This window comes from Chiloscyllium punctatum, chromosome 25, assembly GCF_047496795.1.
Source record: "Chiloscyllium punctatum isolate Juve2018m chromosome 25, sChiPun1.3, whole genome shotgun sequence".
Taxonomy (NCBI): Eukaryota; Metazoa; Chordata; class Chondrichthyes; order Orectolobiformes; family Hemiscylliidae; genus Chiloscyllium; species Chiloscyllium punctatum.
This window is the reverse complement of record NC_092763.1, coordinates 30,572,783-30,587,403: the sequence shown is the minus strand read 5'-3', so window position 1 is coordinate 30,587,403 and position 14,621 is coordinate 30,572,783. Positions and strand designations below refer to the sequence as shown.

General features: G+C 40.2%; 1 protein-coding gene across 5 annotated transcripts in view; it reads right to left on the bottom strand.

Annotated features, from left to right (window-relative positions):
- Positions 1 to 13,666, bottom strand: part of LOC140495793 (transmembrane protein 33-like) — a 162,612-nt gene extending 148,946 nt beyond the window's left edge. For 4 of the 5 annotated variants that reach the window (XR_011964099.1, XM_072594905.1, XM_072594907.1 and 1 more), the window contains exons 1-2: positions 13,550 to 13,666; positions 3,620 to 3,738 (exon numbers count right to left, since the gene is read on the bottom strand). Coding sequence is in view for 4 of the 5 variants with exons in the window: in XM_072594905.1 (XP_072451006.1) it covers positions 3,620 to 3,727 (108 nt within the window). In the remaining variant the exon portion in view is untranslated. Of the gene's footprint in view, positions 1 to 3,619; positions 3,739 to 12,517; positions 12,632 to 13,549 lie in introns of all 5 variants that reach the window. The other variant, XM_072594906.1, reaches the window with a different exon arrangement.
- Positions 13,667 to 14,621: the final 955 nt, after the last annotated feature.

The window sequence follows — 14,621 nt, the reverse complement described above, 5'->3', positions numbered from 1 at the left end:
ACACGTCACACGATGCAACATGAGGGCAGGTGGCCGAAAGCATAGTCAAAGAGACAGGATTAATGTAGGATTCCAAAGAATAAGGACGGTAGAGAGTCAGAATGGATGATAGGGAAAATTCTAACAATTGAAGTCTAAGCAGCTGAGGTTACAGTTGCCAATAGTGAAGAAAATATAAAGCAAAGATGCATAAGATGACAGGTAATTGCAGGTGATATCTTCACCACAGGAAACAGAAAGGACATAAAAAGATCTAAAAACAAGGTTACGAATTTTAAATTCAAGGCTCTGATTGATCAGGAACCAAAATAAATCAGCAAGTAACGTGGTAGGTGATAGGCGAACTCAAGCTGGTGTGAACAAGGACACAGGCAATGGAGTTTTGGATCTGGTTCAGGGAAGAAAAAAAAAATGGGAAGCTAGCAAGGCATATATTAGTATAACCCATAAGACCAAAAGGCATAGGAACAGAAATTAGGCCATTCAGCCCATCAAATCTGCCCTGCCATACAATCATGGCTGATAAGTTTCTCAACCCCATTCTCCCACTTTCTCTCTGTAATCCTTGATATTCAAGAACCTATCTCACAGTCTTAAATATAGAACATAGAAGAATACAGCGCAGTACAGGCCCTTCAGCCCTCGATGTTGCGCCGATCAAAGCCCACCTAACCTACACTAACCCACTATCCTCCATATACCTATCCAATGCCCGCTTAAATACCCATAAAGAGGGAGAGTCCACTACTGCTACTGGCAGGGCATTCCATGAACTTACGACTCGCTGAGTGAAGAACCTACCCCTAACATCAGTCCTATATCTACCCCCCCTTAATTTAAAGCTATGCCCCCTTGTAATAGCTGACTCCATACGTGGAAAAAGGTTCTCACTGTCAACCCTATCTAACCCCCTAATCATCTTGTACACCTCTATCAAGTCACCCCTAAACCTTCTTTTCTCCAATGAAAACAACCCCAAGTGCCTCAGCCTTTCCACATAGGATTTTCCTACCATACCAGGCAACATCCTGGTAAACTTCCTCTGCACCCGTTCCAGTGCCTCCACATCCTTCCTATAGTATGGCGACCAAAACTGCACACAATATTCCAGATGCGGCCGCACCAGAGTCTTATACAACTGCAGCATGACCTCAGGACTCCGGAACTCAATTCCTCTACCAATAAAAGCCAGTACGCCATATGCCTTCTTCACTGCACTATTTACCTGGGTGGCAACTTTCAGAGATCTGTGTACATGGACACCAAGATCCCTCTGCTCTTCCACACTACCAAGTAGTCTACCATTAGCACAGTAATCCATCTTTTTATTACTCTTACCAAAGTGAATCACTTCACACTTAGCTACATTGAACTCCATTTGCCACCTTTCTGCCCAGCTCTGCAGCTTCTCTATATCCCGCTGTAACCTGCCATATCCTTCCTCACTGTCTACAACTCCTCCGACTTTCGTATCATCCGCAAACTTGCTCACCCAACCTTCTAACCCTTCCTCCAGGTCATTTATAAAAATGACAAACAGCAATGGTCCCAAAACAGATCCTTGCGGAACACCGCTAGTGACGGCACTCCAAGATGAACCTTTGCCATCAACTACTACCCTCTGTCTTCTTCCAGAGAGCCAATTCCTAATCCAAACCTCCAACTCACCCTCAATGCCATATCTCTGTATTTTCTGCAGTAGCCTACCATGGGGGACCTTATCAAATGCCTTACTAAAATCCATATATACCACATCTACCGCTTTCCCCTCATCTACCTCCTTAGTCACCTTCTCAAAGAATTCAATAAGGTTTGTGAGGCACGACCTGCCCTTCACAAAACCATGCTGACTATCCTTGATCACATCATTCTTATCCAGATGTGCATAAATCCTATCCCTTACAATTCTCTCTAAGACTTTGCCCACAACAGAAGTGAGACTCACTGGCCTATAGTTACTAGGATTATCCCTACTCCCCTTCTTGAACAAGGGAACCACGTTTGCTAGCCTCCAGTCCTCTGGCACTACTCCTGTCGACAAAGAGGACACAAAAATCAAGGCCAATGGCTCTGCAATCTCCTCCCTTGCTTCCCAGAGAATCCTGGGATAAATGCCATCAGGCCCAGGGGACTTATCTATTTTCACCCTTGCCAGAATTTCCAACACCTCTTCTCTACATATCTCAAAGCCATCCATTCTACTTATTCGTGCCTCAGTATTCATATCGACAACAATGTCCTGTTCCTGAGTGAATACTGACGAAAAGTATTCATTCAGCGCCTCCCCAATCTCAATGACCTGGCCTCCATAGCCTCCTGTGGCAATGTATTCCATAAATTCACTACTTCCTGGCTGAAGAAGTTTCTCCTTATCTCCGTTCTAAAAGGTCTTCCCTTTAAGGCTATTCCCTTCTAGTCTCTCCTATCAACGGAAACATCTTCCCAACATCTACCCTGCCCAGGCTATTCGGTATTCTGTACATTTCAATTAGATCCCTCCTCATCCTTTTAAATTCCAAGTTTAGACCCAGAGTCCTAAGACGTTCTTCATATGTCACGACTAAAGGTCAAAAGCAAAGGCACGAGAAAGAGCTTCAGCAGCAGATGAACTGAGGTAGGAGTAAAGTCAGACAATAATAGAGGAGGAAAGAGGTGGGCTTAGTGATGTCATGTTTATGAGGCATTAGCTCATCATGAAGTCAAATATAGGACCAAGAATGCAAACACCCTTGTTTAGTTTCTGGGGAGATGGATAAGAATCTGGATCTTGGACTGAAGACAATGGCTTCACTGCTCCCAATACTTAATGAGAAGAGAATTTCTGTTCATCTGGTATTATTTGGGAATAAATATACCAGGCTCCTTTAACTTACCCATTTATTCAATAACCAATGAATCACAATTTTCCAGGAATGACTACAGCATATCTGAAATGTGTTTATTTAACTTGATAATGAAGCATAGACACTTGATTTAATACATCAAACGGGTACAAATAATATTACAAACATCCTCTTAAAAAGCAATTCAAGAATAAACCATATTTCTTCAGAACCAGGAATTATCAGTTAATTCCAGTGTATGGAATGAGCTGCCAGAAGAAGTGATGGAGACTGGTACAAGTAAACCAGTTAAAAGGCATCTGGATGAGTACATGAACAGGAAACGTTCAGAGGGATATGGACCAAGTGCTGGCAAACAGGACTAAATTAGGTGAGGATATCTGGTCAACATGGATGAGTTGGAACGAAGGGTCTGTTTCCGTGCTGTACATCTCTATGACTAAGTCATGAACAGAGTGGAACTTCAAGTATAAATGCACATAATGATTAAACTCGTGCAGTCATAGTTCAATAAGGCTATACTTAAAGTCATTTTCACTTATTAACTATTACTTAAATAAAAACAAAGAGCAGACAGAAATAGATCATTAGAAGTATTTTTCTACGCTTAGTTTCCTAGTCTATTACACAATACTGACAGTTCAGAATTAGATTAGGATGGCTTTTGTCCTTCAAAGTCAATTGTTAAAATGCAAGCTAAAATCATACTCTTTACTGATCAGGTCAATCATTTATGATCAATTGCTGAATTATAGAAATAGAAGATAAACACTTACCGAGACCGAAACTGGTCTGTTTGTTTTAGTACCACCATTGTCAACATCAGGACATCCACTTGGGTCAGTAAATTGCGTAGGTTTATCAGTTGAGCCTTGCTCTGCCATTTTGAAATTCTCTGATTTGAACCAAGAACACAACATTAGCTTTCTAGTGCAAAAATTACCTTCTTTTTCTATTGTATTTGAAGAACTTAGCAACCTTTAACATGGACAAATATCTCATGGAGCTTCACAGAGCTGCAAAAATGATTTCTGTGCTATTGAGGAGACATTAAGAATAATTAACAGCTAGGTCAATTAAGTTGATTTTAAAGAAGGGTTTTGAAGTATTTCAAAGGGGATTAGGCCGAGCGGATTGAAAGTGTAGCCAACAATTAAAGGGGAGTGATGAGGCTAACAAAAAAGGCTGAGATCAGAGCAGCAGCATGCAAAACAGCTGGGCTAGAGAATTGTATGGATAACATAAGCAAAAGCATCAAAGGGTAAAAAGAGAATGATTTGTGGATGAGGATACGCTGCATTTCAGCAAATGTGGCAGAGGTTGATGCAGGACAAAATATGAAAAACTGAGTTTAAGATGGGCTGATGTCTAAAGACAACAAAAGGGTGGAAAACTGAATAGAACAGCAATGGAACAGTTTTTTCTTTTTATTAAGTCTTTTACATGATGCAGGTGATGTTGGCTGCAGCAGCACTTATTGCCCATTGCCAAGTACCCTGCTGTAAGCATCAAGGGCTGAGAGGGTATAGATACGAATCACTGTGCCTGTTGGAAGGGAGTTCCAGAATTTTGTCCCAATGACAGTGAAGCAAGTCATCAGGATGTTGTGTGGCATTGTGGGGAACTGTTCCCATTTGTCTTTCTAGATAACACAAGTCATGGCTCGAGAAGCAACTTGTGGACAATGTCAGGCTCCAGCACATTATGACCTGCCAGACAATACTTGAAAGCTTTGGCCAAAAAGACTGATATATACCATATGAACTTTGGCCATATCTGCTCCAAACAGGCCCGAGACTGGAGCAAAAACATAATTGAATATGGGCACTCACAGCTGTCTAGGAAATTTGCATATCCTTTTCTGCAAGGATGGAATAAAAGAATTGATAATTTACCAGTTGACTCATCTTTGTCATACCATGGATGAAAATGGACATTGAAAGTGAATGCGTGTTAAACAAATGCGATCCCATCGACCTTTCATTTCTTTTGATGGCTTCTCATTCAAACCAGCCAGGATGTATTTCAAAGTAACAACTGACAAACAAGATGTTTAATCAATACATTTTATTTGGAAGTAAAGACAATGGCAGGTGGATTTTTGCCACACCGTCTGTTACTTTGCTGTACTTCTGCAAGGTATGATTTGTCTGATTAGCACACAAGGCAATACTTTTTACTGTCTCAGTAATCACTAACTTTTTCTTATTTTAAAGATAGGTGTGAAGTAGGTGTTGCAGGTGTGATGCAACTGGTCAAATCACTTGGCTTGAAACGAAACAGAACTTATTTAAACACTATAGTTCAAACACAAACAAAAAAAAGCAGAATTTAGGATAACTTAACTATTGGAAAACTTAAGTGACCTGATTCAGCAACTTAACTAATTAACTGTTCCAACATAGTAACAGCTCATAAACACATCCTTTGGCAAAAAGGTAAATTCAAACACAGATTCTTACAGGAAGAAGGGAACAACATGCATAGAGATTTCAGAGAAAGTCTGTTGGGAATCATTTACTGAAGCTGGCAACCCTTTTGGATCTCACATCTGGTAACTGGTAAAACTAAAAACATAGAAAAGCCTGAACTGGGAGAACTGGCCACTCCCCTTCCAATGTTAAACTGTTTTAGCTTTCTAGCACCATAGACTTTTCGGCATCTCTGCCTTTACAACATCTCTTCAAAATACCGATGACAAAATCACTTTTTTTAAAGTGACGGCATCGTCACAAGGTCCAATCTAGTAGTTATACTATTCAAGACTCAGCCATATCAGGCACTTGATGGATGTTGAAGTCCCTCAACTGACATATATTCTATGCCCCTGCCACTCTCAATACTTCTTCCAATTATTGCTCAACATGGAGAAATACTGATTTATCATCTGAATGGAAGAGGGACATCAGCAGAGGACAGTCAGCAGGAGATTTACTTGCTCGGTGCTGACCTGATGCTATAGCATTCCATTGGGTCAGGATTTAATGTTGAAGACTCATGAGCAATACAGGTGATACCAGAGTTAGTTGTGTAGAACTGGAAGCAAAGCCATCAATGGTGAATCTCTGATTACAATTAGATATCCATGAATAGAATCAGCTAAGTAGCGTTTCCAGCCACCTGACTAAAGGTAGAAAGGCATTGGAGGAGGATGGCATAATCAATTGAGTCAAATATACAGATCAGTGCAAGAATGACAAGCATAAATAAATTTGCCTTTCTCACAGTCACATCAGATGTTACTTATGACTTTAGAGAGCCATGTCAGTACTGTACCAGGGTGGAAGTCGAAATGAAGGAACTCTAAAGATAGATCTGCAAAAGGTAGGCACATATTTTCTTCAGGAGAGATTAGTAATTGCGTAGTAATTGCAAGCTTTTTTATTAAGGAGCGAGCATTACAGACTTGAATATCCTTTTGAAGTCATTGGCCTCCTTTCTGTTCACTTAATTGTGTTCTCCTCATTGAAATCTAAACCATTAAGATAGCAGAGCAACAGTTCCAAAACTATTTCTCGGAGAGTCCACCACATACCTTCCTCATTCCTTCACCACTACTCGATCCTCTGTCACTCAGCTGCTGCTACTGCTCCTTTTGTACATAGGTTTCAATTTTACTGGCAAGCTGAATTTGGCACTTTAATTAACACTTTAAATAATCACAGCCATATTTCAAACTGCGCAATACAATGTTTCTTTATGGAGCAATAAAAAGGGGAGTTTGAGACTGAGCTGCGTTAAGAATTGTGTGTTAAGGGGCCCAGCCTCTGATTGGTTGATTTGTGCAATGCTGAACTGATGTGTGCACCAAGCGCAGCTGAGGAGAAGAAACAGCCAGAGCCTGCAAACAGAAAGCATTAATCTCTCCCTCTGTGTAGGAAAAACTGAAAACCATGAAAGCTTAAAAGAAAGACTTCAAAAACTATGATACACTGAGTCGCACTGAATTGAGCAATGTCATCACCTACTGCCAACAGCTGTAAAATCAAAAGGATTGAGTGAAAATAACTTTCCACTTGGCGTGCTTTGGACTTTTGATCTTCAGAATTTTGTTTACTCTGACTATATTTTTCCCCACCCTTAATGTGTGTCTTAAACCATTTGTCTTTCACCTGTTTTAAATCATGAAGTGTGTGTGCATTTGCAAAGGTTTGAAGAGGTATAGTTTAGGTTTCATAGTAGTAGATTAAAATCATTTCATATATCTCTGCTACTGTTCAAGTCACGCATTAGGATAAAGAGACAGTTATTCTTCCTTTTCGACTAAATCTGTTGCAAATTGCTTTTATCCCGAAAGCTTTGGCCATATAGCTGCTCCAACTTCCCTCTGAGGTTTGCCACATGCTGACTGTATGCTAACACATTTAACTTCCAAAATTAGAAGTCATACATGCACAGACCTCAGATGGCCATATATTTAAAGAAAATTAGAGGGAGTATTGGCAGCCAGTCAGTCAGTAAGGCAAATTGATCATTTTGGAAGTGTCATTGGGATTTTATTTGTTTTGCTTTGGTTTGCTGAACAGTGGAACACAATAATAATTTCTCATTTCATCTATTCATGGAATGAGGGCTTTACTCGTCCCAGTTAAAGTCTGAATTTCAATGCCGATGGAAGACTTTTACACTCCCTTTCACATTTGCGGAAAGTCCCTTCACATGCTTGTTGACACCCATTTCCTCTATCACTTCCCCTCCAAGTGTTTTATATTCAGCCTGGTTCTCACTTGCATCAAACTAACAACTGTCAGATAAATCATTTTTCTGCTGAAGTTTATCCTTTCACCATCCACCAAGTTCTAGCTTTGATTGCTAGTCCTTTCCCCCTGTTGTGCAAATATACCACGTCTGCGTCCAAATAATTCTTTTTAAAGATAGCCAATGCTAAATAAGAGATTTTCCGGCCAATATTTGGTTGTAGTTTAACTGGGTCAGACCTGTTCTCAACCCATTAAAAGCAGCTCTTCTCCAATTAAATACTTTTATTAAACAGTGTTTCTTGTCATGTTCAATAGCTGAACAAATCTTAGCATTCTCTAAAAATATCCTTAAGCTCACACAATACATTTAATCTGCTCAATCTTTAGTGTAATCCATGATCACAATACCAGTGGCAAAAAAAACATATTTATATTGATAGCCAGATAGATCATGTCAAGCATGCTCCACACCCAACATACTAGGAAGTGGCTCTACATTGGACTTTAACCTTCTAGGAGCATCTAAGAAAACAGCAGCCAAGGTCAAAACCAGAAACAGGGAGAAAGTGAGGACTGCTGATGCTGGAGATCAGAGCAGAGAGTGTGGTGCTGGAAAAGCACAGTAGGTCAGGCAGCATCCAAGGAGCAGAAAGATCAACGTTTCGGGCATAAGCCCTTCATCAGGAAACCAGAAACAATTTACTAACCGCACAACGTTGATTCGGATGCTTTTGCCACACCACTAGAGACTTCAGCATTTGACCCATCATATGCCATTTGCAGAATATTAAGGGTATCACAAACCCTTAATGCTGACACCTATTTAAATGCAACAATGTGAACTAGAACTTGAGACCTCTGTTTGATAGCAATCCTGTCATCACAAACATCGCTTCTCCTTACATCCATTGGCTGTTTGAAACCATGAGTGCTGCACCTAACTTATCAATCCATAACCTGTCAAATCATCTACTACACAGAGACCCAAAGTCAAACAGCATGAAAACAGACCCTTCATTCCTACCAGTCCATAATCCCAAACTAAACTAGTCCCACCTACCTGTTCCTGGCCCATATCCTTCCAAATCTTGCCTATTCACGTACTTATCTAAATGTCTTTTAAACGTCATAACTGTACCCGCATTCACCACTTCCTCAGGAAGTTCATTCCACACATGAACTATCCTGTGTGTAAAAGATTTGCCTCTCACTTTAAAAATGTGCCCCCTCACCTTGAAATGCCCCAAGTTCCATCTCAGTACTTTCATGAAAAATAATTATTAGCGGACATGCTTTGTATCAAGGAAAGAAATTTGGGAATACACAAAAGTTTCTTTTAAAAAAAAAATCAGTCAAATTACATGTTTTGAAGTACCATGGAAAGAGCGGTTCTTGCTAAAGAGGTTCAGAATAGGTCACGGCCCATATGCAGCTTTTATGCATTTGTGGAGGGACACAAACAAGACTGCATGTTACTGTGTAGTTTGAACTCCTCAGACTAAGTGGCAAGTTTTTCAACTTCAACTTCACAAATGAGGCGGCTATTGCTTGGCTTGGAAAGACTTACATTATCTAATTTAAAATAAAAATCACCAGAACTAGATTTGGCAATGCTTCTTTCCTCCATGGACTTGACATGTACTAATCTACAAAATTTTGATGCTTTATGCTTTGTATGATCTCACATCGACCTTATCTCATTTTACCTGACCAGCACATGTTTTTCTTCCTTATCAACAGACCTAGCTTCCTCTTCAGTCCTCTGCCAGTTGTCTCAAATATTCCACATGGTATTAAGTTCCATATTCAAACTACATTCCGGGTCAAAATAAACTTCCCTTGAAATCCTCATTGAGTTCACAAGTGACCATCTTAGATCTCTGGTCACTCAATTTAAACTGCTCGATAAATAAAAATGTTGTGTCTTTGGTTACCAGGGATTTCACATCCACCTCCTTGCTCTACCCCTCAAAACCACCCCAGACATTTTCTTGCGATTTTTGACGCTACTTTTTAAAAGTTATACTTTCATTCTCCACATTATACAGTATCTTTTGCATTTGTGTTGACATGTATGGTATCTGGACACTGACAGAAACAGAACCAGAAGGATTCATCAAGACCTTCAATAATTATTAATCCTCCATTAAACTGAAAGCTACAACACACAAGGAAAGCATTAATTTCCTAGATGGTATTTATTGGCACAGTACAACAGATTAAAAAAAAAACAAATATTTTTCCCCCCATATTCCTACACAAAAAAAGCCATCACCCTTACCACACTTTCTAGAAACTGGCAAGGTCACATCCAATACATTCCCATCATATATATGCAAATCTGCAATACTTAACCAGGCAGTTACTACGTTTCTTACTGTATCTCGCTTAAATGTAATACTTAGCACACATATTTTACAATGTATTTTTTAACCCTATATATTTGCTCCTGAAACTATACAGTCTTAAGTTAAAGATCCCACATTCATTTGCAAGCAATTCACTTCCTCAGTCATTTTAGTTATCTATTCACAGACACCACCTCCCACCTGGAGCCTTCTTCTCTCATCTGAACCAAACTTGGAACCTCTACTTCCTTTCACATAATTTCTCTCCTTTTGAATAATTTCTTCAAAACAAGGGATGGTACAGTGACTCAATGGTTAGCACTGCTGCCACACAGCGTCAGGTACCTGGTTCAATTCCAGCCTCAGGCAAATGTCTTTGTGGAGTTTGCACATTCTCCCTGTGTCTGTGTGGGTTTCCTCTGGTGCTCTGGTTTCCTCCCACAGTCCAGAGATGTGCAGGTTAGGTGAATTGGCCATGCTGAATTGCCCTCAGTGTTCAAGGATGTGCATTAGTCAGGGGTAAATGTAGAGTAATAGGATAGCAGAATGGGCCTCGATGGATTGCTCTTCAGAGAGTCGGTGTGCATTTGTTGGGCCATAGGGCCTGCTTCCACACTGTAGGAATTCTATGATGCCAAGTGCCACACACACACACACACACCACCCCCCGGTGCTCCAATTATGTTTGTTAACTCTTTCAACTCCGATCATTTGATAGTTCTTTCAACGGAAAGATCCAAAGTTATTATTGACTGGTCTTCATCAAACCTATATTTATGGGTATTTTATTCAATCTAACAATCTAGAACGATAATTCACTGCAGTCTGAGGGAGTGTATCATCTCCAAAAGAGACTTTACACAAATCTTATCTGCTTTGAGATGGATAGAGTAAAGTTCCATTCCAAGGTAGAAATGTGGGGTAAAACAAGGGGTGAATTCCCAATTATTCTTTGACTCATAACTGTGTGTTTGGAATCACAAAAGATTGAACAAACTAGATTCAAGGAACCCTTGAACTCCTCACAAATTTTAAAGGACAAAACATTAATATTTTAAAAATATTGAAAGAAAACAGCAAGTATGGGGAACTTTTGTTTACAAACTAAAAGAACAGAAATAACGTACAGCAGATTACTGGCCTGAGAAACAGACAGGTTCAAACAACAAAGATGGATTGGTATTAGAAACAAGCAAACAAATTCTGTGGATAACTGGGCTAATGACTGCAACAGTTTTGATTAGATTGAATTAGATTAGATTCCCTACAGTGTGGAAACAGGCCCTTCAGCCCAACAAGACCACACTGACCCTCCAAAGAGCAACCCACCCAGACCCATATCCCTACATTCACCCTTGACTAATACATCTAACACTATGGGCAATTTGTCATGGCCAATTCACCTAACCTGCACATCTCTGAACTGTGGGAGGCAACCGGATCACTCGGAGGAAACCCACGCAGACACGGGAAGAACGTACAAACTCCACACAGACAGTTGCCCGACGCAGGAATGCAACCCAGGTCCCTGGCGCTGTCAGGCAGCAGTGCTAACCCACTGAGCCACCGTGCCGCCCTGCCTGAAACTTTCAAATTCAGATATTTCATCCACTGTCTAGCCCAAACTTCGTCCTTCAACCAACACCAAAAAAAAAACTGGCCATTTGTACGTACATATCTATTTGCAAGATCTTCTTGTTTGCAAAATGATGGCAACATTCGCTAATGCTGTGATACATATTTTTTGAAATGCAGTCACAATGATGACCAGAGGATGTAATTAGATGCTAAATAGTAGCAAGATTAATCTTTTAAGAGATTTGCAATCAATTGTTCAGATTAATTCAGATTCCTCTGGCCACCATTCTATTCCTTCCTTTTACCAACGGTCTCCTCATTCACTAAACTACACTGTCAGTGTATGATATGTACAGTCCTGTAAGTTGATCAATAAGCTCACTCAGACGGATTTTAAAGTTACTACTGGAGGATAAAAACAGTGTTAGAGGAATAAATAATCATTAAATAAAAACCAAAAGAATTGCAGATCCTGTAAATCAGAAGCAAAAGCAGAAATTTCTAGAAAAGCATTAACGTTAAGTCGAGTGACCCTTCCTCAGAACTGTTACGCTAACCATTAACTGAAACATCAATTCTGATTTCTCTCTACAGATGCTACCAGAATGAACTTTTCAAATAAATAATTATGCTGGTTTCCAAAATAGGTAGCAAATATATAACACCTGCTTAACACTCAATCAGCAAACTGGCACTCTATTCCACTATTACCTTCAAATCTTATGAAGTAGAAATAAAAATCTTCCTTTCAATTAAAGTTTATATGTTTTCAATCCTAATCAACAATGTGACCAACAACTCAAACAATTATTAAGGGTGAAATTATCACTATTCCTGTCCCTATCACGAGACATCTAATTGATCACCATTATCAAAAATGTTTCCAATTGTCCAATTACTAAACTCAAATATTCATGCTCCTCTGGGAAACATTCAATATTACCAAGGCTAGTTCTGTCAGAAATTTCAAATCTGCTCACAGAACTGTAACTATAAGGAAAATCATTTTTGTTTATTAAGTGATCCCCTTTTAAACATCAACTCTCACCTGTTTCCTCATTCAACGTTCCAAATCTTCACTCCTTCATTTAGGCCAACATCAGTGCACACTGGGAAAACTGTTATCCTAAATTGTTGTTTACTGAGGTGGGAATTCCTTCTTCTATCACAGGGATGTTCAGAAAGACAGAACATAATAGATCCATATAAAATTACAAAATGTGATTAGTATTTAATGAGATATAAATTGTTCCTCCAGCTTCAATCTATAAACAGTTCCTAAACATTGCCATCCAGAGGCACTACACCATCGCATGAGCTTTGGATTAAATGAAATCAGACATATGAACTACCAGTAACAAAATAAGCCATCAGAAAAAGTATCAAATGTTGTCAATTTCTTTCAACTAAAGACTAAGCTATCATAACATTTCTCCCACAAAGAATGTTAATCCAGCTTCTTTGAGAGTGTATTCTTTCTTAATGCAAGTCATCACCAAAATTTCTTCACTGCAATCCTGTGCTGTGCTGTTATAGATATATTGTAAAATATCACCTGTTTATTTTGAAAAATGCTATTAGCTGAAAAGGCAACACAGAAGTGATATTTCGGGCAAAAGCCCTTCATCAGGAATGAGCCCCTCATTCAAGCAGGATGCTGCCTGATCTGTTGTGCTTTTCCAGCACCACTCTAATCTATACTCTGATCCCCAGCATTTGCAGTCCTCACTTTCACCCACAGATGTGGGGGGAAGTTCCAATGCCAATCTGTTACTAGGCGTTTTTAAACAACTACCTTATTAAAGGAGGAGCAACTAATCGAAGACTGAGGTTCACGTGCTGCACCCATTACTGAAAGACTCGCGAAAAATATAATGCTAACACGTTTACAAAAGCTCCTTAAACCTGCCGGGTCGCAGCATCATGTGTAACGTCCCATCACCGCACTCTGCTGCGTTGCTAGGGGCAGGAGCCGGGCCCATTCCTCCCCCTTTACCCCACCCCCGTACCGACAGTCTGTGCTAACGGCGGCGTCGGCTTCTAAGACAAAGCTCAGTTCCCCGGTCCCTGCAGCACCTACCTTCAGCTCCCTCTCAGTCAGTTTGTGGACAGCGGCCTGGAGACTGCTCGCGATCAACAACCACCGGCACGCTCTCAACCAAACACAATGGCGGGCCGCTGAGTGACAGCCCTCCTAGCCATCCACAAGGCCGCCTGTCCCCCTCGTTGCTGGACAGCTGACCAATTAACGACAGGTCCTCACGAGCAGGTTAGGTTGTCATCAACCCGCGATGGAACGGTCGGACATGTACGCATGCGCTCCCAGTGCATCCTGGGGGCTGTAGTCCATACAATTGCAGAAGGACAGGATGATATCCCCACAATTATTTTCTCATCAGCCTGTTTGGAGAAGATATGATTGCACTCCTCTGGAGAAGATAGGACTCGAACCCAGGCCCCCTGGCACTATCACCATACCAAAAAGACCCAGCAAGATCAAATCCCCATGGGAGGAGGAATTAGGAACTGCTGAGGTAGTTAGGGTTGCTAGGGTTCAAATTAAGTAGAAACAGAAAATATTCTATGGACGAGATTTATAGTGAATTGACACATTTGCACAGTGTCAAGCAGATTTGCACAGTGTTAAGGGACACTGGCACCCATACCGGGGAGAAAGGGAATGGGATAGGTTCTACTTAAACTGGACGAAAACCAGTGTCTTGTCAAGTGAAATAACTAAGGTTGTAAACAAGAAATCTAGGAATGGAATTCAAGTGAAGAAAAAAAGTAGAAGTCCAGAGAGAAAAATCAAGACGACAGATAGGAGCGTTTAGCATGAATTTTTCAGTAATTATCCGTGAATGAGGTCAAAGTCAGGAAAAATGGTATAATTTAAAAACAAATAAATTCATTGTATCAGAGTTGCTGGTTGGCTCGATAAACTAATGGCAAAATAAAAATAAAAATGTATGAAGATAAACAAAATAGAAAATAATTAGCTCTGATAAGAACAACATAAGGACAATAGTGAAGAAGGATCATGGCTCAGAAGATCAGAACGTGGTTATGTTGTGGTGAGCAGTGCTATCTCACAGTGACAGGGACCCAGGTTTAATTCCAGCCATGGGTGACTGTGTGGAGTTTACATATTC